At 36.1% G+C, this 26574-nt stretch overlaps 1 protein-coding gene across 1 annotated transcript in view; it reads left to right on the forward strand.

The window, feature by feature from the left end:
- TSHR (thyroid stimulating hormone receptor) overlaps positions 1-26574 on the forward strand; it is a 50580-nt gene that overhangs the window by 16278 nt on the left and 7728 nt on the right. Inside the window, exons 3-9 of the mRNA XM_026664259.2 lie at positions 34-105; positions 2873-2947; positions 5682-5756; positions 12660-12734; positions 13317-13394; positions 16101-16169; positions 21607-21684. Coding sequence (XP_026520044.1) covers positions 34-105; positions 2873-2947; positions 5682-5756; positions 12660-12734; positions 13317-13394; positions 16101-16169; positions 21607-21684 — 522 coding nt within the window. The remainder of the gene's footprint in view (positions 1-33; positions 106-2872; positions 2948-5681; positions 5757-12659; positions 12735-13316; positions 13395-16100; positions 16170-21606; positions 21685-26574) is intronic.

A 26574-nucleotide genomic window follows, 5' to 3' on the forward strand; every position in this document is an offset into this window, starting at 1 on the left:
AATATATTAATTTTTTAAGCTTTGTTCCTACAGGAGGTTTATGGATACATATCTGAAAAGAATTCCTAGTGAAGCATTCTCCAGACTACCCAACATCTCCAAGATGTAAGTTTTTATCTACATTATTTTCTTAAAATAAGCAATATTTGCTCTCTTGCTTGTTTAATGCTGCAGCTAAAAAGAAAAGATTGACAGCCAGTTTGCTGTACTTGTTAAGGCACCTGGCTAGAAATGGTGAGATTGTGAGTTATAAGATTTCCACCTTAGATGGGTGACCTTTAGCCAATCACTCCCTCTTAGTTTTAGATCTAGGAACCAGGCAGTGGTAAGCGCACTTCAAAAATCTTGGTGATAAAACTGCAGGGATTATCTCAGGTGGTTGCCAGGAGTCAACATTGACTCAAAGGCACACACAAATGCATAGACAGACAGAAAAAAAGCAAGAGAGATAGAAAAAAAACCCATCAAGAATTGCACGAACTTGATGAAGTGATAGAAAAATCAATTATCTTGTCTCAGATTTCCTAAGCCATTGTCTGAACCATGTCAATACATTTGTAGAATATATTTGGTCAAACAATTTCAGCTGTGCTGGTTTACTTGGGAGTGCTGACTTCAATCTTGCAAGTATATAGGTTAGGTGTCAATCAAACATGTTAGTTGTTTTCAGTAGAAAGTTTTGGGGAAGGAAAGAGCTCAGGGATATATCAAAATACCCAGGTTGTATTGATTATAGTGTTTTTTGGTCTAGGAATACATATCTATATGGGTAATTGCTGTGATAATTATGCAGTATTGTTGTGTTACAGTTTCATGCTTATTAGTAATACTGATTGCCTTTCCCTTGAGGATTACCTTTGCAGGGCGCAAACATTTAAATATCTACATAGAGAGAGAGAGAGACGGACAGATAATATGATCTAGTAGTTAAAGTGCTGGATAAACAACAGAGAGACCAGGTACTAGTCCTCCCTTAGGCACCAAAACTAATGGGTGATTTTGAGCCAATCATTTCCTTGCAGCTCTAATTAGCTTCAGGCTCTACAACAAGCTTGCTGATAAGCAAACCTTTGCAGCATCATGCACTCTTGCAGCTTTGCCGTAGGAACTAAATAAGCACAGTGCAAACATAAGCAGATCCTGTCCATGTTCAAATATTTATGAGGTTGGGATGTAGCTCTGGAAGAATATAAAGGAGAATCTCTTTCAACTTTTATTGAATTTATTTTAGCCAGGGCTACTTCAAAGCCTTCAAGTAGCATCGTTTCCCTCCTATCTGGGATATTCAATAAGAGAGCATCTGACCTCTAGTTACAAATTTCTTTCAGCTTTGCTTATATCATTAAGAAACAATATATATGCACATGAACAACACAACCACCCTAAGCTATTCATCTCCGTGACAAATAGTCCCTCAATGTCCTCTGCTCCTGCCTGCCTAGGAAATATGCTGACTATAGAGTTGTCCAAGGAGTGGAATAAGGAGAGTAAACTCAAAGTAACTTGATGCATGTTTTAAAAAGAGGTGAGGCTTGAAACGTGCAGTGATGACCTGGATCACTGATCCACAAGTAGCAAACTTGAGAACTGCATATTTCTACGTCAATCAGATTTGTTTTTAGTTCAGCTAATCAAATTTTGTTAGCTATGCATACTAACGTGAGTGACTGTAAAGCTCCTAAACGTACTTCTGCTTTATTTTCACTTGTTTTATAAACTGTTTTCATTTATTACTGTGTTTTATATAACATTGTCTCAGGTGCAAGCTGTTTTCTACACATGCAGCTCCAACCCACTTAACCATGAAATACTCGATGGCCATTTAGAATGTCATTGCCACATAGTTACCAGGAAACTGAATATCTCGTTTTGAAAAATACCAGCTAAACATGAAATACATTTTCAGCATTTGTAGATTGTTGTAAGCCATTCTACATTGAGCTGTCCTTGAACTCTTAAAAATAGAAGTTATAAGGCAGACACATCAAAGACGCAGCCCACGGGCTGGATCCAGCCCATGATGGATCTAGAGTTGTCTTGCAGAGCCGTCCCAGAGATGGTGAGGGATTGGCCTACTCCAGGCCACACCCACCCCAGCCTCCCAGGGGCAAACAAAATCCTGATACACCCCGCAATGGGATTGAGTTTGACACCCCTGTTATAAGATAACTGCATCGGTTACTTCTGCATATACTTCACGATGCTGTTTATTGGTTTAAAATCCTAAAAAAAATACCCCAACACCTAATTCCTCCTATATTTATATCTCAGCCTTTAAGAAAAGATGCAGAATTTGCTTCTCTTCTGATTTTCCCTACTGAATCCATTTGTCAGTAACCCAATGGCAAAAGGCCTTCATGGTCATTCTGTGAAAGACTTGAGGCTCATTCAGGCTCATATTTCTGTTTTCAGATTTAGACTGACAATCTGGTTTTTCTGAACCTTGTTTCCTATAGGAGGTCCTTTTTCCCGATCCCTACAACCTGAGGTGCCCTTCAAGAGAGGAAGAGGGACACTGTTCCCTTCCTTAAATTGCCACATGTGGCTGATTCTTTAGAGCCTAGTATTGACTTTAGCCTCCAAAGACATGTACACCGCTTCTTTTGTTCCAGTAAGAATGAAAAAGATATTTCACATTGAAAAGGGGGAAAAACCATTGTTTTTAGAGCAATATTTAAATGGGATCTAAGTCAGTTTGTTTACTCTTAAGGTTCCAGTGCATGAATGTGCTTTTTTTAATGAGAGGAGGGGGAAGTCTTTGGATTGTGTTTCCAATGATTGGTTGACCACTTTGTTCATATAATGAATTTTCTCTTGGCTTGTCATCTGTCTTGATGTCTGAATTTTATTTCTCTTCCTTCCTTCTGTGTAGCTATATCAGCATAGATACAATGCTACAGGTGTTGGAGGCTTATTCGTTCAACAACTTAAACAAGGTCACTCACATGTAAGTAGATTAAAATAAATCCTTCCAAATCATGAGCAGTAATCTCTCCTCTCCTCTCCTCTCCATAAATAGTGTTCTGTGATTTTCTCATGCCCTTCTGTTTCACTCTATAGCTGTCTCTGGCATTAGACCATTTCACGGACATGGAAGGCTGCTGCTGGAACTTAATTGAAAATATATATATTTCAACCCTGGAGCCATATTTAAGCGTCTTCAAAGTTGCCACGAAGGTTGGATGGAGCTGTGGGAAAGGGAGGAGAGAGTAGAGATAGTGGGGAAGCATGTAGCTAAAATAACATTTTTTCCTCTGTGAACCAAGCACGTTCTCACTAGCACCTGGAGGGGAGTGGACAGAGGACTCTAGGATGGGAGAAAGGACCTGATTGGGGCATATGATATGGTGCTTGTGTGTAATGGGGGAAAGAACTTTGGACTTTGGTTTGGGTGGGGAAAATCCAGGGTCTTCAGAGTTGGGTTTTCACCAGATGTGCCAATACAAAATGTCTAATAAATCTATACTTTGAGGAAGACTTTGGCCTTGGAATTTTGATTTCATGCGGGCTGTTACTTGGAACCCTGACAATATACAATATGTATATATCATAGATCAAATTGGTTGTATGAATTGGCTACTGTAAATTAGTTCTGAAGATGAACTTTAAAAGTGCTACAGTTCATCTTGGGAGCTATATCCTTAAAGCTGTAATTGATAACCTTACACGTATTTCCTTAAAAGGAACTCCCTCTGAGTTCAGTGAGATCTGTTTTTCCATTATCATTTTCTATACTATTGTCTTTCTAGACCCATCTTTTAATCACTGCATATAAGGTTTAAATGCAGTATATTTTGCATGTGACTTATTTAAGAACAACATTTTATTTTACAGCAAGCAATTTCTAATATTTTTGCAGTTATAGTTGCTATATGTTGCTGTTGACCCAAGAATTGGGAGTAATGAAAAAGTTAAACAAAAACAAATAAATTTAATGGGTAAAAAGCTAAAAGGTTTGACTATAATGGTAATAGCTTGATATGATTCTATGATGAAAGATTCTTTAGAATTATGGTGTGCTTCTATGGTTTTGTAGAAATGCACCCTTTATGTTGCAACTTTTAGAAGTCTGATTTTTTTTATTTTATTAAATTATTATTTTAAAAATAATATTTAAAGTCATCATCCTAGTTTACTTAAAGTTTGATTTTACTAACAATTTAGGGAGTTATATAGCTTTTATTTAGAGTTTAACATTTTTTATAAAGTATACCACGATATAAAAGTCTGAAAACTTTATTTTCATAGAAAGTTAGATGGAAGTACTCAGGCTTTAAGAAACAATGCAGGAACTATTAAATACAACATAGTACTCCAAATTATAGGCAATCGAATTAATCAAGGAGTCTAAAAGAAGAAGAGCCATCTCCCATTTTTTAGTTCTTGGCTCTCTAGTAGTCAGATATAATTATTCCTTTTCATTACGTAGCATTTGGCTGTCTCTGCATGCATAGTACCCCCAGTCTTTAACATGCACAATTCTCTGCAGTTGTTAAGCTAGTAGCATGGTTGTTAAGTGAATCTGGCTTCCCCATTGACTTTGCTTGTCAGAAGGTCACAAAAGGTGATCACATGATCCCAAGATACTGCAACCATCATAAATATGAGTCAGTTGCCAAGCGTCCAAATTTTGATCACGTGACCATGAAGACGCTATGAAAGTTGTAAATGTGAAAAACAGTCATAAGTCATTTTTTCAGTGCCATTGTAACTTTGAACGTTCACTAAAATGAACTATTGTAAGTCAAGGATTACCTGTACCAATACAAACAAATTGAAGGGTGTCCAACTATATGATAATACCAAATAAATTGCTTAACTTTTAAACTATTAATGAATATGGTATTTAGCTAAAATCCTGAGGATTATCTATTTTTCAGACTCATGAGGAAGCCGAATGCTTTTGTGGTGAGACATTAATTAATTTCAGTACCTACAGTATGATTTTTTTTTCACCAGAGCCAATATCTACTTCAATAAGCAAATCAAAAGTCTTGTTAATTGTCTGCAATATAATTAACCTAGAGAACCAGAATTAGTCTTCCTTAAATAATAATACTGAAAGACTGAAGCCAATATGTTTTACATATTTTGCACAAAACATTCACCAAGAAGCCATAAATTCTGTAAGATTATGTTTTCCAGAATCTATTGTTATATTTTTATGTTTCATTTACAAAAATAGAATAAAATGACATAACATTATACTTCTGTATCACCCCTGCAATCTACCCCAATCTGGTCCACATATGTTGATCTCAGTCAGACCATTTTAGTTAAAAATTGTGCTGCATTAAATGTCGTTTTCAGATTCTGGCCACACATGAGGTATGTTGTTTTAATATAGGGCCCACTGGGCCATATATTTAATTTTTGGATCAAGGTACTTATCTCTCCACCCCTCTTATACAAACAGCAATCAAATAATATATGAGTCAAGTCTTCTACCACTTCAGCTCCACAGATACATGTACATTCATTGTATGGGATAGACTGGAATCTCCCAAATCTAACCATTGTATCAAGCTGGGATAAATGTCTCCCTGAGATGTTTTGGCAGCTGAGATTTTAAATAGTTGTCCATTTGGAAGGTGAATTTATATCTATTGTTACATTTTTGTGCATACATTTAATTTACAAACATAAATAATGTTTCTGGAAATGTGCTTATTTCTCAACAGAGACATTCGAAATGCTAAAAATCTGAGATACATAGATAATCAAGCCTTTATGAACCTCCCAATGCTGAAATATCTGTAAGTAGTTTAAACAAAGTTCCGACAATCATTGTTCAGGTGCATCCTAAGGGTATGTCAATATACTACCTGTACCTTCTAGTTGCTAAAATATAGTCAACAGTATACAGGAAATCTTACGATCCTAAATGTGCCCAAAATTTATGTTGCTAAGTGAGATATTTGTTAAGTGATTTTTGTCCCATTTCATGACTTTTCTTGCCACAGCTGTTAAGTGAATCACTGTAGTTGTTAAGTTAGTGACAAGGTTGTAAACTGAATCTGGCTTCCCCATTGACTTTGCTTGTCAGAAGGTCACAAGAGGTGATTGCATGAGCCCAGGACATTGCAACTGTCATAAATAGGAGTCAGTTGCCAAGCATCTGAATTTTGATCAAGTGACCATGGGGATAACTGCAATGGTCATGTGTGTGAAAAACAGCTTAAAGTCACTTTTTTCCAGTGCTGTTGTAACTTTGAATGGTCACTAAATGAACTGTTGTAAATCGAGGACTGCCTCTATTGCCTTGCAAAGTAGTTTCTATCTTGATTTGCATAGACTTCGTTATCAAGAGAAAAATGTGACTGTCAACTAAAAATTTACTCCTTGGTCTTTTTAGCTGCCAGAAAAAGGGAGCGGGGGAAAACAAGGCCCTGACAGTGACTTCTTTAAGGAGCCACTAACCAGCAAAATGCAAAAAGCAATACCTTTCCAAATACTGTACATTACTAGCGAATGTCAGTGGAAACTGACTAGACAGGTGGTATTACAGAATCCCTGATTCAAGCTGCTAAATAATTTCAATATCCACATTGGGGCTGGTTCATGCAGTACAGAAAATCTAGCACCATGAAAGCCACAGGTCTATTCTCATTAGTTACACTTAGGGTAGACAAGACAAACTTAATCTTTTGTTTTGACCAAGATGTTCCATGGATTGGTATGTTTCTGATTTCTCCACTCTCATGAAAGGACTGCCGTCTATTTTACTTTAGTGTCTATATTTTACTTCTATAGGAAAATTAAAACATTAGAACATGTTGTTTAATCCAAAAAAGACTATAGCAGGGGTGTCAAACTCGTGGTCCATGGGCTGGATGCATCACTCACTGGCCACTCCCACCCCCAGTTTAGTGAAGAAGGGAAAAGTTGTGATATGTCACGTGACGACAATGTGATGCCACAAGTTTGACACCCCTGGACTATAGAATCCAGTTGGTTTCCGAAAAATCAGGGAAGAATTTGTGATAGATCCTACCAGTGATTCTGTTAATAAGGGGGGGTGGGGGGGCTAACTTACTAGGTCAGTTGATACAATTGCTTCTTAGTAGCTTTTCTGACTTGTCAGAAAGAAAGGCCCCATAATTTGTTGATGAATGAACAATAGGACTACAAGCAGCAAGATAAATGGCTTAAAATACTGTATTTGACACAAACCTGTTCTAAATAATTTGTACACAATCCAACGCCCAGTGATTAATTTTAGGCAAGTGTTAATAATTTATTTTAATCGTTTAGAGCCAGAGAGAAAGAGGAGAATGGAGAGAGAGTGGTGTGCGGTTTTATGTTTTACTATTAACAGCTGAGAGATCTTGGAAATCAATGATATAATTTTTTAAAAATGAAATAATAAATCATAATTTCAAAATCAAATTATAAGCACTATCCAGTGAAGAAATTAAGAATTATTTAATTACTTATTTCCCTAACAATTGCCAACATTTTATAGTATTCTCATATAATGTTGATTACTATGTTCCAGCAAAATTATAAGAATAATCACCTTAGATGGAAGAACCGATCACAAATAATTAAATTAAACAATATATGATTATGAAGGATTATCTTGAAATAATAAGGACCAAAGAGTCAACTTCAGCCTCTGCAAGGACAAAACCTATGACTATTAAAATATATTTATAATGCCATTTATATATTGCAGGGCATAAAAATAGGGTGCAATATTCTGTTTAAGAAAATTAAGGGTTCATTTGGAAAAGAAGAATTCACTCTTGAATTCTAAATTAAGGAGAGGTTCACATTCTGTATAAAATGTCTTAATTTAGTGTGACCATGAGTATCATCAATGCTCTGGAAAATTAAATTCTTTTGTTTTTCCCAAAGTTTTTTTATTTTTATTTTTTACACATCTCTTCACGTGAGCAATGTGGTTCCAGATTACAATATTTATACACAGTCATAGTTACATTTTCAACTTTCTTAATTAATATCATCCCTAGTTATTATCCATTCAACTGATCTTTAGATAAATTTCCCTTTCATATTCAGTTCATTAATTCAATATCAAAATCATTTCATCCTCATGTATATTTTCAATTCTTTATCCCCTATTATTTCCATTTTCAGCTTACCACCTATTTTTTGTTACATTATGTATTGTTATCATCTATAACTTTCTCAAGACCAATATATAATTAGACAGTCAATGAAAGAAAAAATGAATAAAAGTAAAGTAAGATTAATACATTTAGGATCCACATGGTAGATCCCTCCATCTATGATATATCTTATATATATTCCAGAGATATTCATATAATCATTTCATATTTTTTCTTTGTTTCCACTTAGCCAAAAATATAATACATTCATTATAAATATTTTACATTCCCACATAATCCCTTCTAGTTCATGTTTTCTATTTTCTCATATCCTTTGTATAATCAATTGCATTTTCTATTACATGTATACCACAAAGAAAAAAATAAAAACAGAGTTAATTTCCCCTTTTACTTCCCTTTAACCAATTTCAACCTATAGCATTTATATAACCCTAATTCACATTTTTTGAACATAATTAATACCAGATTTTCACCCGTCATCATATTCTCTGTTTTCCTAATATCATTTAGATAGTCATTAGCATATTTTAGAAATATATATATATATATATATATATATATATATATATATATATATATATATATATATATATATATATATATATATGGTGTTCGCTTGGTTGGGTATTTTCCCACGTCATTGTAGTTCTTTTAAAGTTGTAGCAACGTTTCAGCAGAATCTCATCTGCCATCATCAGGCTTCTGTATTGTGTCCGTCTGTGGGTCAGACTTTTACAGTGGTTTCAGATTTAAATTTGGGGCAGCCTATTGCTGTGCCAGAATGGTTTTTCTTCATCCTGATTGGTTGGGAGTCTTGGTCTGTGTTTATTGGTCTCGGAGTTTGCTGTGTTCTGCTTGATGGGTGTTTCTGATATCTTCTGTCTGTTTTTTGGCTCTTTTTGTATCTTGATTGGCTGGCAGCATTGTGTTACTTTAATGGAGGTCTTTAGTGCAGCTTGGCCGGTACCTCAACGCCCAATCCCACCACCACCCAGCACAGATAAACTCCGTGGCTAAAACACTATTACCAGAACCAAACGCCTGGCAGACAAGACACACATTAAGGCTGAACTATGCACCCTGACTAAAGTACTGACAGCCAACGGCTTCCACAAAAGCAAAATCACCAGCTTGATCCACAAAAACACACTGAAACATAATAGAGACCCAGAAGATGAACAGACCTATGGAACAGCTGTCCTGCCCTACATAAGAGGTACTACAGACAAAATTAGTAAGGTACTACACAGACATCACATCAGGACTGCCTTCAAAACAGACAGAAAAATAGCAGCCATCCTTAGCAACCCCAAAGATAAAATTGACCTGGAAAACCAAGGCGTATACGAAGTCCCTGTGCATCATGCCCGGCCACATACATTGGACAGACCAATAGAAGAATAAGTACCCGCCTGGATGAACACAAAAATGCAGTCAAAAAGCTGGAACACACTTCCTCACTAGTCCAACACATGGAAGCTACAGGTCATAGCATCAACTTCAATGGCACCAAAACCCTGGCCACTATGGAAAACCCTAGCCACAGAGTCATCAGAGAAGCCATAGAGATTGAAAAAGACCAGAAAGCATGAACAGAAGAGATGATTCCACCAGGCTGTCAATCATTTGGAAGCCTGCACTCACAAACAAAAAATCTCACACCACAAGCCAGGCAAACACCTGGGCACAAACAGATCCCCTGATACCTCCAGCTCAAACACACCCCAACCAGGCACCCAGATGAAACCCAGCTTCCTAACTAATGATAGCCGTCCATTTACCCGAAGCCAAGCTGCACTAAAGACCTCCATTAAAGTAACACAATGCTGCCAGCCAATCAAGATACAAAAAGAGCCAAAAAACAGACAGAAGATATCAGAAACACCCATCAAGCAGAACACAGCAAACTCCGAGACCAATAAACACAGACCAAGACTCCCAACCAATCAGGATGAAGAAAAACCATTCTGGCACAGCAATAGGCTGCCCCAAATTTAAATCTGAAACCACTGTAAAAGTCTGACCCACAGACGGACACAATACAGAAGCCTGATGATGGCAGATGAGATTCTGCTGAAACGTTGCTACAACTTTAAAGAACTACAATGACGTGGGAAAATACCCGAACCAAGCCGAACACCATACATGTAGTACCTGAAAACTTAAGAAAACATATATAATATAGAGAGAGAGAGAGAGAGATAGATAGATAGAGAGAGAGAGAGAGAGAGAGAGAGAGAGAGAGAAAGGATTAATGACAATAGAACCCTCTTAATATCTCTCACTCCTTCTTCATTTTTCTCATCTATAATTATCTAATAATCTTAAAGTAATTCCCAGTAAGTTATAAACTTGAAATCTCCCATGTCTACATTTCTAATAAAAAATACAAAGATACATTCCCATGTGGTACTCCCCTTTTATGCTATATCTAACCCTTATCTCTAAATCTTTCAGCCTTGTCATTTCTCTTAGTTTTAGCCAGCTTTCCCCTTTTTCCTGGCCTTTCCTCTTTATCCCTCTTTTTTCCTCTAATATTACTTTTATTTCCATTTGCCAGTCCCTCATCTTTCCTCCCACCCTTTCCTTTTCTCTTTTTTGAAATTTCTTCTTGTACAGCTTCTTCTTCTTTTGCTTACTCTTGGGAGCTTTTTCTTTTTTATTTATTATCTCTGTCATCAAATGTCTTAGTTTTAGTTCCTTTTATGTCTTTTGGCAATGCCTCTGAATTTTCATCTTGGCTGTTTTCCTCTTCCTTTGGCTCCTCTTCTCTAAGGTTCCTTTGTTCTGCTATAAATTGCTTTACTTTTTCTGCCAATGTCCAATAGTCCCCTTCTTTCTTTTAACATTTCTTTCACAGATTGCAGTTCCAACACTAATTCTTTGCTTGCTTCTTCCATTTTTTAATCAATTGTGTTATTTTTTTATTTTATTAAAGTTAATTGTAATCCTTGCCAAGAGACTCAGTTTATTTCTCTTTTCCTTATTGGTCTATTGCCTTTGCACAGTCAACCCCCAACAGTGCCAAGATATTGCCTTCATTTATCTTCTTGCTGCAATCTCCCCCCCTTTTTTTTAAGCTTCTGGGGTTCTTGTTCTGTTAAAGTCTTTTATTTCATATCTTTTCTCATTCATGCATTTAAAAGACCAGTAATTTTCCATAAAGTCATCCAGGGAAAATGTCTTGTACCATTAGGTGGCGCTCTATATCGCTTCCACTTTTCAAAGTTTTAATTTCGTTATAGCTCTTTTATAGTCCAGTTTTTATTTACCTTATATTGTCTTCTTGTTTTCCATTTGCTGCTGTTATACTCTCAAGCAAGGAATCCTTCTTTCTGCTTTTCGGGGTTATTAAAACAAAATGTTCAGCTTCTCTTATCTGGTTACATGCTGCTCACCACTTCACCACTCCAGCACACACTTAAGTCCCGGTAGCTTCCCATCTTCAGGGCAGCCATTAAAATTGCCGCTTCACCCTGTCTTCCAGGAGAGTATACCAAGCCAGGGAGGGGAGATGCAGCTCCCCTCAACCCGGCTGGCAGTGTCCCCCTCTTCTCCCACCCCTCCAAGGTGGGTCTGATGGTTCTGGTCCTGTAGGAACCCCTCCAACAGGGTAAGCACGGATCGAAGCTGCACACAATTGCGGTCTCCATCCATCCTCGACGGAAGTGTCACCAGAAGTTGAGAATTAAATTCTATTGCATAAAATCCATGTAATGTAATTTCCTGGAGAAGGCCATCCAAATAATTAATTTTATTAACATAATTTTCATTCAGTTACTTTTATGCTAACCAATTAACAAATTTTAAAATGAATGAGTCATTAAATGCTCAATACTACATGCAGCCAACAGTTGCAAAAATTAAGAATATATTACATTTTCTACAGTAAGCTGAAGTTAAAATTCATTTTGATCCAAGATCAAATTCCTATTTTATGAAATAAACATTTAGGTTCTTCTAAAATTCTCAGAAAAAATAATACATCTTTAGCTTTATTATCTGTATCATCTGATTATAAGCCTAATCAGAATAAATTATGATTGTAAAGATGAAACTACAGTTTTATAATCAATCTACAAGGAAATTAGAATATATCAGCCAGCAATTACAAGGGGATCTGCAAGCATCTGCCAGATCTTGCCTGAGAATGGAACTTAAGCAGATCTATTTTTCTAAATTTAATTATTAATCCTAAAATATTTTACATGCTGCTTGTCTGTCTAATTATTAATCTAACAGATGATCTACAAAGATGTACATATATAAATGCCCAGATTTTTTGTGAGAGCTATTAATAAAGAGTGTTGATGCTATAGTGCAGGGGTGTCAAACTCACAGCACCATGGCATCATCACATGCCATATTGGGACTTTTTCCCCCTTTGCTAAATTGTGCGTGGGTATGGCCAGCGCGTGACGCATCTGGCCCATTGGCTGGGAGTTTGACAGCCCTGCTATAGTACAATAAATGACTTTTTTTTTATTAAGTACATTACTGGGTCACCTTGCTACCTGTTGTTCATTCTGTCTGTCTGTCTGTCTATTTATTTATTTATTTTAGTGTGATCTTGAATACTGGACTTGGCGTTTTTCCTGATCTCACCAAAATTAATTCAGTGAATATGAACTTTTTGCTGTAAGTAATAGGACCAAACAGAAGTCAATAGTAGTAGTCCATTTAAAGGTTGACTTTCAACATTGAATGTGAAGTGGGGAATTGATATTGGTTTCTTTGTCTCCTGAAATAGGAATTCTATTAATTAATAAAAACAAACAGTTATTAAAATTATTTCATCGCAAGTTCTAAAGATAGACAAATTATGTTTTAAAATGCATCTAATATAAAAAGTATAAGAAACAGATGTAATGCCTTAATCTACTAAAATCTCTCATAAAGTAACAATACAGCTGTAACTTTTATGATTTGGGAATCCTCCAAAGATTGGAGGTCAAATTATACACTATGAAATGTGACGCTGCTATTGAAAACAAAGCCCTTTTGCCCGTTTTAATCTTCTTTATGGAAGCATAAAGTAAGGCAAATATTTTGTCCATCCAAACACTTCTGAGTCCCAAAGACAAAAACAAAAGTGATTATATAATGGCAAATAGTAAAACTATAAGAAAATAAAATAAATGCACACATACCCATGAGTTACACTAATACATTTTTATAATTTTATTACAATGCTAAACTGTTTTTGTCTTTTCTTCACAGTGAAATTGCTGATAACCCATACCTGAATTCATTGCCTTCAAATGCATTCCAGGGATTATGTAATGACTCCCTTATACTGTATGTTATTCTGTCATAAAACCATTTTTGCTTGTTTTGTTTTGTATTGTATTGTTTCATGTATTCTGAAATGATAAGATCTGAACCAGAAATTAAGTGGAGCCCAGAGATGCAGTACTATGCATTGGCATTAAGTTATGCAAACCAGCCTGGCCTTGGAATACATCTGTAGACCATGGTGGATTCTGGCACCAAGAGCAACTTTACAGAATCTCTGTTACAAAGGGCTTTATCACTGATAACTTGAAAAAGGATTTCATTCACCATTCGTTTAGTCTTCCCTGCCAAGACTCCTGTTTTCTCTATCAAAAAACAGAATGGCTCATGATTACAAGTTCCTGTATGTTATAATCATTTTCTTCCACATCTCCAAAAGTTTAAAACAACTGCAGGAAACACACAGTTTAACTAAGTGGAGTTTCACAAGAGACAAAGGATCATGAATATTTAACAGACTTTGTTATTCATTATTAAAATTTGAATTGTCAGGAAGTCCCCAAAGTTTCACAATTGTTAATCATAATTTTATTAGCTTTCATGGTTTATTTTAATGATTTTCTGATCGAGATTCTTTCTATCCCCACTCAACAGTGGTTCTACAACTTCAGAAATACATTTATTCTAAGCTAGAGAAATTTGCCTTGGTTTATCTATTGAATATTCTTAGAAGGAATCCAGATAGATTCCTTTGTGTGGGGGATGAGAAATAGCATCAGGATATACACTGCATTTTATTTTGCTAAAATAGATAGTGGCTTGGATTACTAGATACTATAATAGTTGATTTTCTTCATTATAACAGCTTCTTGTGTCTAGCATGAAAGGAATCTGTCTGTCTGGGTCTTATATTTTGACTCTTCCACCGCTCAATCCTCAATGCTGGATCATTTTCTAGATTTATTGGTATGTGCTTAGATAAAACTCTGACATCATCTGAATAAAGGATGAACCTTAATTACCACCTGCACTCTACAATGCGCTTATTATTTCAAATGTTCTGGAGCTACAACTTTCAATATTACCAGCTGAAATAACCAAGAAAAATGCTTTATTTATTTATAAGCATCTTTCTTGGTTATAGAGATATAGAAAAGATAATTCAGCAATAGCTGAAGACTCCTGTGTCATTTACTTCTGGACTAAGAGAGATACTTGCCATTATGGGGGAAGAGCTTAGACTACTTGATTAAGCTCTGTTTCTCAATTATCTACCCTCCTATTATGAAGATAATTAATGGCTAAGGTAATGGCTTTAACACATTTAAATAGGGATACTGTAGAATTACAGTATATATCAAGTTAAAAATAAAAACTTGATGAGATAATATAAGCATTAGGCTTCCGTATACCTATGATTTTAAACATTTTAAGCGGTATGCTTTCCTATTTCAAACTTTTTAAGTAATATGCTTTTGTGGGTTGTTTTCTTAAAAACGTCGCTTTTGCTGCTCCCTGGCAGGGGGAGGGGGAGTTGATGAGTAGCGTAGGTATAGTTATACTTTTTTAATGTTCTGGTTCATAGTATAGCATTGCATACAAATGATTATATACAGCCCTTAAGTATTTTCACTATATTAATCATTTCTATTTGCAGTATAAGTGTTCCTTCATGTTTGAGACTTCTGATTCATTGGATAAAATCTGCTGGATCTAAGCAATTGGACCCAATAAGCCTACATGGCTGCCTATAATGCAAAATCATCATCACCTAAACTAGCCCCATCCCTAATTTACAATAGAATAGTATATTATGGATCACTTCTATCTATCACAACAGCTTATTTAAGTCATTAGATTTTTATTCCATGTTTTGTATAGGAGTTTGTAGCAGGGCACAGAGTACTCTATCTTCCTACCTGCCCCATCAAGAGAAACTCAGTGAGATATATTGGGCTAAGAGCAGCTCCAGATTACTCAATGACTTTCTGTGGCTTAGGATATATTAGAACTTGAGGCTGTCCACTTTAGTCCAACACATCAATCAATACATCATTGCTCTGGAACTTTACTGTAATTAATATTATTACCAGGAAAATAAATTCTATCATGTCCCAATTTTTTAACCTTAAAAATTTCTATTCATATTTTGATAGACTTTTGGGTTTAAATTGAGCTGCCCTCCCCACCCTCAGCTAAATCAAGTATTTATTGAACATTTTTGAAATTATATAGAAACCCTTTGTAGAATTGGTAATAGAAGTAGCAGGAGCAAACAATAACAAGGTAGGGTTATTAATTATTAATCGCAAAGGATGGTGAAATGGCTATGATTTACAGATAATGGCATTCTTATAATTTTGAAAATTTAAAGAGATATATTAAATAGGAAGTGATGTTGGGCTCTTGACCATCTCATGGTAGTTCTTACAACATAGTTATTTTACATCATTTTTTTTTTATTTTGGATTACAGAACAGTGGAATACATCAGTCATGTGCATATAATCATGAACAGGGGTGTCAAACTCGTGTTGTCATGGCAGTGTCACGTAATGTATCAAGACTTTTTTCCCTTTCGCTAAACCGGGCGGGGACAGGGCCAGATGGTGACACATCCAGCCAGTGGGCTGCGAGTTTGGCACCCCGTCATAGAAGATAGTGCTGAGTATTGATTGGATTTTATTATTTTGAATTTAAAATAATTTTTGACAAAATATGAATAAAAACACACAAAACACACTAATAATGTATTTTTTTTTATTAACAGGAAACTCTACAATAATGGTTTCACGGTGGTAGAAGCCCATGCATTTAATGGAACTAAGTTAGATTCTGTGTAAGTAAATAATGTAATATATCATTACCACTTATGTTGTATTTTAACAGCTCAAAAATAAATACTCGCAAATGGTTTCTAACCGTCAACCTTAAAAATGCTGAAAGAGAAGTCTGTGTTAATTGTGTATGTTAAGTGTGACAAGGATATCACTAAAGTTTCATAACTGGGGAGTTGCTGAATTATCATTCTCTGAACCAGAATGCAGGTAGTACTCACTTAACAATGCCCCTGTTGACCAATCAAAGTTATAATGAAACTGAAAAAGTAACTTTACGACCAGTCCTCACACATACAATTGTTACAGCATCCCCACAGTCGAATGATCAAAACTCAGGCATTTCACAACTAGAAGGCATTTACAACCATTGCAGCATCCTTCGGACCTGTGACCGGCATTTGCGCATGTCACAGCCAGTTTTGTACAAGCATCGGTAATAGAGAAGCTGTCAGTAAAATCCCAATCCCAATCATACAATATTTTGCTTAACCACTTCATCACTTAGCTACAGAGTTGCCGGTCCCAATTGTGGTTGTTAAGCGAGGACTTCATTGCAGCAAACTGCTGGTTTGTGTGTGTGTGTGCATTTATTTGGCTAAAATATAATTTCTTCACTTTACTTGAAAGTAATCAAAGAAACTGAGATATTTTTAAAAGCATATGATTCCATTTCTAAGATGTTGTTGACGTAAATTTTGTGACCACCGATGCTTCTGGGTTAAACTTTGTTCCTAGCAGTGCTTTCAAGGCAAGAAGATATTGTATACTGCAATGCTTTCAAGGCAACAAGATATAGTATACTGTTTCTGTAAATGTTTGGTAAAACATTTGGCCTCTACTACTGATCAAATTCTCCATGTACAATTGAAAGAGTTACGTATGTCCAATCAGTGCTGCAACTTCACTCTTTTTAGAAGTAGATGATTCATTTAATTTAGCCCAGTAGCAGGAATACCATATAACGCAGGGGTCCCCAACCACCGGTCCCCGGACCGGTACCGGTCCGTGGATCATTTTTTACCCGGCCGCAAAGCTTGGGCACCGCCATCTTGTTTAGACGGCGCTTCCGGGTTTTCGGTTGCTTCCGGTTTTCGGTTGGAAAGTGCTTCCGGTTTTTCAGTTGGAAAGCGGCTTTTGGGTGCTCACGCCTTAGTTTTGTCGAGAGGGGTGGCGGCTTGACGAAGAGCCGTCCTGATGCGGTGGAATCTCGCGTTACTCAGGTACCGGTCCGTGGAAGAATAAATAATAGTGAAACTGGTCCCTGGCTCAAAAAAGGTTGGGGGCCACTGATATAACGTATCATTGTATAATGTAAAATTAATAACAACTTTCAAATCTATGAAAAAGATATATTCTTCTGCTATTCTTCATAGAAGATAAAAAATAACATTCTCAGAAAGATACGTGCTGGACATAATCACCTTCTGCATTTTTTTCAGCCACAAATTGTTACCATATTATTAGCATGTTAAAAAGTTTTAAAATGGGTTAGTTTTTGTTTTGAATAAATTAAATAAAAAATTAACCACTTACTGTACTAATGCACACTAAATGGTCACAAAAAATATTTTAGATGTCCAATCAGTGCTGCAACTTCACCTGTTCTGGCAAGTTCATTCCCAGGTATACTAAAATCTTTGACATAATCTGGCAGCCTGAGAAATTGTGATATCAGTAAGGGTTTTTTTTATCCCAGGACTTGGACTTGCTTCTTCCCTTTCCAGAAACCCCCAGTTTCGGCTTCCTTGATTGCCTTGATGCATAAAGGTTGTACTTTAACTCAAAAGAAGCCAATTATATGATGTGATACTAGGTGCTCTCTATTGTTGATGGTAAGAGCTTAATTTTATTTTTACTGTCTACTAGCATTGCATCAGAAGATTTCCAAAACAAGTTTTGCTTCCCCCAAAGCGTGGATGCTAGATTAATTTTTGACTAACAATTGGCTTTCCAGTGCCTAAGTGTACACCATAACATGCTGCCATTCTCTTTGCCAAAGACCAGGCTGCAAACTGAAGACTGTCCAAGGTTGGATTATATATCTCTTTTATGCCCTCCTCCTAGAACAATTATTGGAATATTCCCCAAAAGGAATATATAGGCAGCTCCACAAAGAGGCACATTTTGTAACACTTTTTTCACTGCTTCCTGTCTACCATTCAGTCTGATCTGGCCAAAGTGATCTTCTAGGGACCTCTATGATTCTGCACAAAGGAACTTACAGATCTCTGACCAGTCACTGAAGCAAATGGGTGGGAGAAAATTTCTGGGAAATATAGCTCTTTCCTTGCTGCATGTTCTCACAATCTGCTATTCACTCCAATCTTTTTTTCAGTCCCATTAAGTTTATTTTATTCAGTTACTTCAAAGGCAGTAAATGTATTTCTTGGCCCAAATGGAGCTGAGAGGAAAAATACCTTTTTCACTAGAAGGAGACCTAAGACTGTGGATGGAGGGGCTCCCCCTCCCCATTGGATCCAAACCTTAGCCTGACCTTCTGAACGACCTAAGTGGTGTTAACCCTTTGCTATCAGTTCCATTTTCAATTGAAAGAGAATATAATAACAATGTACAAAGTTGCAAGCTGTGTAAATTTTCTGCATCAACTGGAAATATATCTGCTGTCCCAGATCTTCACTGAACTATATTATATGCATTTAATGACGTGGGTGATGATCCACAAAAGTATTTACAATGATATCTGTGTTACCTCTGAAGATCTTGTGAGACCCTGAGATTTGTGCTACTTCCCCTATTTTTTCTATGGGTACTCTGATTGTTCCACTAAACTCCATGGGAGTTCAAACAATCATTCTAAACTACTTTTGGAACATTTAACATTTTTATTTATTTCAAATACTTTATTGTAAATTATCTGAATTGCAATGAAGATATTTGTTGTGTGATCACTGTACATTTTTATGTAACATAAAAATGGAAACCAAAACCCAGTTCATAAAACATGGGTACAAATGATGAAAAACACTGCTATGTTTCAAAACTATTCTAGTGGAAAGCTAACCAGTGCCATGTATCCGTTGTGCTGTTTTTCAACTTTTTAGGAACTTTTTACTTTCAAACAGCAACAATCACAACAACGTAACCCTAAATTGTTTTTTATTCGGAGAATGGAACGTGCCATTTAATGACTATTATTAGAATATATAATCTACAACAATTGCCATTTTAATAATTTCAGAATTACATTAGTTGTTCAATGATAGAAGCATAAACGTATAACTCTACACAATACTATGTGGTCATTTTCTACTAAAGTAATACTTATTCAGGTATTTTTATGTGTTCTTAGAATTAAGCATTTTGGAACTGTATTCCATACTTTTTAAAATTGCCATACTGTACTTGATTTGAAAAACTAACTATGCTATCTGTAAAGTAACTAATGCAGAATGCAGAACCCCAGAGATTTTTTTAGTTCTAACATTGTGTTACGTGATTCCCAAAAAGAGGTAATATTTTTCCCAAGGTTGTTCTCTTTTGACACCTGTAGAAATAACATATAATCTCTGTCAACAGAACATTTAGGGCTTGGTCATTCTTATGACTTAAAACCTGAATATATTGCTAGTAATATTGCTATTACTTATTTATATAAATGAATCTTTGATGCCATTTATTTTCTACGAAATTGAAAAGAAAAAATTTACCCTAAAATGTTAATAATTCATTTCTTACATAGAATATAAATCATAGATAGGCAATTGGAGAAATCATTTTAATTTTTTTTGTCCTTCAAGACTTCATCCAGCCAGAAATTGTTAATATTTACAGCATATTTTGCACCATTTTGAGCCAAGAAATTTGAAAATGTGGTTTAAATTCCTTCTTGCCATGAAAATTCATACAAAAAAAAGAAAAAGCCTCAAACATTTTGGTCCATAATATAGTGCTGTTCATGTCTGCATCCTCATTCATTGACATGGGGTCAAATATGTCTGTAATATAGCAACTATTTGAAGTTACAATGGACACCAAAAATCCCAACGGCTCCCCTCAATAGTCATATGGTTTCATTTTGTCTACTCTGCAACTGGCTTGCATTTATGGCAATCATGTGACTATGATTTTCAACAGTTTTTTTTTTTGTTGGGAACCAGTATTTACTTCTGATTTTCTGCAAAAAAAAAAAAAAAAAAAAAAAAAAACCACCTGTGCATTATGAAAAATCAGTTGCTTTAAAATCCCTGGTATTCACTTAATAACCGCTGCAAAAAAAAAGAAAAAAATCAGATCAGCCATGTGATGATTCTACTAACAATCAGGATGTTTTATGATTGAAATTCTAGGCTCAATTTCAGTTTTAAGTCAAGGTATATAGCAATAGCAATAGTACCTAGACTTATATACCACTTCACAATGCTTTACAGCCCTCTCTAAGCGGTTTCCAGAGTCAGCATATTGCCCCCAACAATTTGGGTCCTCATTTTACCAACCTCGGAAAGATGGAAGGCTGAAACAACCTTGAGCCTGGTGAGGTTCAAACTGCCAAATTGCAGGCAGCCAGCAGTCAGCAGAAGTAGCCTGCAGTACTGCACTCTAACCACTGCATCACCGTGGCTCATATCCCCAGTCATAAAAGGGATGTCCACTTCATGTAAATGAGCATCTTTTCCAGAGCAGGATCAAAGTCTGTTATTTATAGAAGAGTTATTTACAGAAAACTGTACGTACACCTTAACCAACAACCTAGCACATTTAATGAGGGTTACTGTAAATGTCTTTGACTTTAAATAGTCTAAATGATCAACAATCCCATTCCATCACTAATTTTGTCTAGTTTATGCTGAAGCTCAGATACAATGATGTTTTTAGTCTGAGAATGGGATTTGGTTTTAATGGCTCATATTGGAACATTATATCCATATGTCATTTAAGCATTTAATTGGCAAGTATTAGTCTATAAACAAATATATCTAATTAGAATATATGCCCCCCTTTGATTATGTATGGTTATATATTGACGAAGTATGAATTCCAGAATCATAAAGAGCCTTTTAAGAACTCAACAATGCCTTTTTTATCTTATTAAGAACTCCTGTTTAATAATGTGATGTTGTGAATGATACCTGCTTGGAAAAGAGATGTATCACATATTATTAGTTAGTTTCATCCAGATTTTTGCAGCCCAAATTTAGTAGCTTTACTTTTTGACTTTCTGTTCAATCCATGACAACACAGTGGTGGAAATGGAGGTTAGGGTAGATAAGATTTTTCTTATCTTATTTGCCTTGTTAACTTCCTAGCCTTTCAAATTGGAACCTAAATTTATCTTTACTTGTCTTTAAGCTGATAGCTGATCTAAATATTTAATTGCTAATTTTTAGAAATCCCCTTGATTGTTGCAATTTAAGACTTTTGTTTGACTAAAATTTCTAATTTAAGCACTAAAAAGTTAATGTTACTGTTTCTCTGCAGGTACCTGCATAAGAACAAATATCTAAGAGTTATTGATGAAGATGCATTTTTGAGTGTTCAAAGTGGTCCAAGCCTACTGTAAGTAATGGGGAAGAATATATTAAGTTATTCTAGTGTTATTCAGAAATTAACATTGGGTAATGATTGTTAGGTCTCTGATTATCTTAATAATTATAATGCTAAAGGCATGAGCTATCTACTCATGCATTCATCATGTTCTTGCTGTAAGGTGACTAGGAAATGATACAAGGCCAACAGACTGTAGACTTATTATCTTAGAAGGCTTGCTAGTCTTATCGTTGTTGGCTTTTCTGCTGCTTATCTACCTACCATCTATCATGTTATGTATATTTCACAATTATGAATTGCATGGGGGGCTTCATGGAGTCTATCTAGGGATGACATGTCTATGTTTTTTTTCCTTGAAAACAATCAGAAAGATGTTTTGCTCTCATTCTTTTTTGAACAGGTGTATTTTTTGCTTTCCCCACTTTCCCCCTATTACAACCCTTTCAGAACAGAGGTTACAGTGCACCCAGCTGTAAAAATACCTTTGTTAGATATTATTGGATGTTATTCTTCTTTCCTAGTCATGAAACTGTATTCATCCTCAAATACAAGGAAGCAATGAAGCAGAAGAAACTGGAGTAACAAAAAACAATTCTGTTACGAATTAGAAGAAAGATCATGTATTTGTTTCCCTTTGCAATACAACTTAGTGAACTTTCTGAGAGCTACTTTACTGTGTTAGTTAGCACGGTTGCCTCAGCTCTAAATAAAGAGCTCAAGAGCTGGACAAATTCAGCACAAACAAAATGAGCTTAATAACCTGAACATATTGTTTATTTATTTAATTTATTTGATTTGTCAATTGCTTACAAGATAACAGGTATAAGCATAAACATAGTTATGAATACATGAAATGGATACACATAAGAAAAATAAAAGAAACAATAGGACAGGGACGGTAGGCATGTTGGTGCGCTTATGCACGCCCCCTACAGACCTCTTAGGAAAGGAGTGAGGTCAATAGTAGACAGTCTAAGGTTAAAGTTTTTGGGGTTTGGGGAAGAAACCACAGAGTCAGGTAGAGTATTCCAAACATTGACCACTCTGTTGCTGAAGTCATATTTTCTGCAGTCAAGTTTGGTGCGGTTAACCTTGAGTTTGTATCTATTGTGTGCTCTTGTATTGTTATGGTTGAAGCTGAAGTATTCGTTGACAGGTAGGACACTGTAATGTATGATTTTATATACTATACTTAGATCGGACCAAAGGCGGTGTAGTTCTAGGTTTTCTAGGTCTAGAATTTCAAGTCTGGTGGCATAAGGTATTCTGCAACGAGTAGAGGAGTGGAGAACTCTTCTTGTGAAATATTTCTGGACTTTCTCAACTGTGTTAATATCAGATACATAATGTGGGTTCCAGACTGATGAGCTGTATTCAAGTATTGGTCTAACAAATGTTTTGTATGCTCTATTTAGTAGTGTGATATTACCAGAGAAAAAGCTACATAGGATTAAGTTAACAACTCTTCATGCCTTTTTGGCTATGTAGTTACAGTGGGCTCTAGCACTTAGATCATTAGAGATGAGTACTCCAAGGTCCTTGACTGAGTTTGGATCATCAACAATGATCATCAACAATGTAACAATGATCATCAACAATGTATTGTAATGTATTGTTCCAAATTCATCTGTGATATTATGACCACAAATGAAACATTTATTCCAGTTCTAAATCTGCTTCCCTAAAGAGGCTTCATTTTCTTCCTAAGGATAGCTATCAGCAGTTGGAGAAATACAGAAAAATAGTCAATAACTCTCTGACATCAGTAGATTTGGCAATTTCAGGGTGACTCACATTTTTTTCATCAACATAGAAATAATTTATTGAACATTCACACAGATACTAATTTACTTGGAGGTTAGTATACAAGCTGAGAGGAAGAATAGATTTAATTCAGTAAGTATATTTGATTGTATAATCAATGCAGGAGCAATTATTCATTACAGAAAGAAAAAAATTATGTGATTAGCATGTTTGTTTCTAGCCTGTGGATTGGTTCAATACTATTGGTGCAGTTAGTATGCTGAACAGGATAAAAGCTAGATTCTATATTCCTGACATACTATTTTGGATCTCAATGTAAATAAATCAAATATAGGTCCCTTATTATCCATGAGGTTATTTGCCAGTCTAGAAACTATGAATAACAAGACCTTGGACTTGGAGAAACGTACGTTACTTAAAAGCGTCTCTGCAATTTTTCGCATATATTTACAGACCCCTCACATCCCGGCTATAAACTGTTTCAACTCTTACCCTCAAAATGACGCTATAGAGCAGTGGTTGTCAATCAGTGGGCTGGGGACCACTGGTGGCCCACAAAAAAAGTTGGTGGTCTGCAGAGAAACGTCCCCCCAAAGCAATTAATTCAGGCTGTGCAGGAACACAAGGCTGCGCCACCCACATGGCCCCCACCCTTAGAGCCAAGCGCAAACCTTACCTTGAGTAGAGCCATGCGAGAGGAGGTAAGACCAACAGCGGGGGAGTGAAATTCACCAGGGGGTGGCTTGCTGACGTTGGTGGGAAAGTCGGTTCCATATTCCAGAGCTGCAGTAATCACAGGACTGGCCCTTTGGTCATCCTGGAGCAGCTGCTCCTCCACCTGTGTGCCCTGGCCTGCCATGGACTGGAGAAGCTGCTCTGGGATGACCAAAGGGCCAGTCCTGTGATTACTGCAGCTCTGGAATATGGGACCAACTTTCCCACCAATGTCAGCAAGCCATCGTCAGTCAAAATTCATATTAGTAGTCCATGGGATTTAAAATTATGAGTTTGGTGGTTCCTGAGATCCAAAAGGTTGGTGATTCCTGCTGTAGAGCACTGCACACCAGAACTAGACACAAGGACAGTTTTTTCCTAAATGCCATCACTCTACTAAACAAATAATTCCCTCAACATTGTCCAACTATTTACAAAGTCTGCAGTACTATTACTATTAATCTTCTCATCACTCCTTATCACCCATCCCCTCCCACTTGTGACTGTATGACTGTAACTTTATCGCTTGTATCGTTACGATTTATATTGACTGTTTCCTAGTATGATTTGATTGCTTATTGTACCCTATGACTATTATTAAGTGTTGTACCTTATGATTCTTGACTTTTGATAAATGTATCTTTTATGTACACTGAGAGCATTTGCACCAAGAGAAATTCCTTGTGTGTCTAATCACACTTGGCCAATAAAGAATTCTATTCTATTCTATTCTATTCTATTCTATTCTATTCTATTCTATTCTATTCTATTCTATTCTAAAAGTAAAGATTTCCCCTGTCCAATCATGTTCGACTCTAGGGGGCAGTGCTCATTTTTGTTTCTTAGCCAAGAGAGACAGCATTATCTGAAGACATTTCTGTGGTCGTGTGGTCAGCATGACTATATACCGAGGTGCACGGACACTGTTACCTTCCCACCAAAGTGGTTCTTATATATCTACTTGCATTTGCATGCTTTCAAACTGCTAGGTAGCAAGAACTGGGGCAGAGAACGGGAGTTCACCTCATTGTGTGGCACTGGGATCTCGAACCTGGGATGGCAAGCTCAGTATCTTTAATTGCTGAGCTATCCTGCCCCCTATATACATACATGCATCTATGTATGTATTTATGTATGTATGTATGTTTGTATAGATAACAGATAATAGATAATCAGAGTTGGAAGGGACCTTGTAGGTCATCTAGTCCAACTCCCCACCTAAGCGGGAGACCCTATACCATTTCTGACAGATGGCAGTTAACAGATAGTCAGAGTTGGAAGGGACCTTGTAGGTCATCTAATCCAATCCCCCCACCCAAGATGTATGTTGCAGAAACTGGGACTCAAAAACTGAGAACTTATTTTATCAATCACAGAAATGTAAAATCATAGCTAGTAAAATCCCAAATAACAAAGGTCATCTGTATTGATTCAGTCTTGAAGCACATATGAAACACACATTACTGAGTGCAAGGCTTTCTTTTTTTCTGAGAGAGAGGTTAGTTCCAACAGGTTTAGAGAAGACACCATTGGTAGGCATCACCAGTACAGAGGTGCCAAAGCATCTAAGAAAAGCAAAAAGGATCAAGTAAAGGCTGGGTCACTCAGAGCTTGATTTGAAGAGAAACTGAATTCTTGGGCAGTTATATCTTTCCAAAAGAAATTTCCATTAGATTATCCTACAGCAAGGATCAAACGTTGTATCCTGCCAAAGGAACTCATGCAGCCTTCCCAACATCATTGTGGACTACAAAATGCAGCTTTTATGACCATGCCAATTTTCAGGTTGTGGTTAACCATGCACATTTTATATCTATCTATTTTGTCTAAGGAAATCCTTATGGCTCTAATTTGGTTTTGTTTTTAATTGTGATGGTCAGATTGGCTTCAGCACTGTTCATACAATCAACTTTTTTGGTGTTTTTTTTTAAGCATAAACATTAAATGATAATAGTAATGTTTATACTGTAGACTAATATTCTGGAACTTCTTCACATTCCACCACCATGAAATCATGGAATATGAAAGGAATAACGTACTTGGGAACAGAAAAAAAATCCAGTAAATATTAAGCTTCTGCTTTGCTCATCTAACTATTCATCTTAGCAGGGTTATTATTTTACTGGTTTGTACACAGAAGCACCTAAGGAAACTGACTTGAGAACTTCAGTTTCTTCTGAATGTTAAAGAATGTCAGTATGATTAGTTAAGTAATGTCTTATTTAAGAGAGTCATACGTAGAATTAAACACCTATTTGTTTGTAAATGTGTATGTTGCTTATAATTGGATTATAGAGCTGTTTGCAAAGACTAAATAATAGGAAAAAATAAAAATGACAGAGCAGCAGATTGTTAAAGGCAATAATAGTAGAAGTTCATAATGGACAACAGAATTCCCATGTCAAAAAGATGGGAATTCTG

Source organism: Notechis scutatus, chromosome 1 (genome assembly GCF_049901735.1).
Source record: "Notechis scutatus isolate UNSWTSFEM ecotype Mainland chromosome 1, rNotScu1.2, whole genome shotgun sequence".
In the NCBI taxonomy this organism is placed as follows: domain Eukaryota; kingdom Metazoa; phylum Chordata; class Lepidosauria; order Squamata; family Elapidae; genus Notechis; species Notechis scutatus.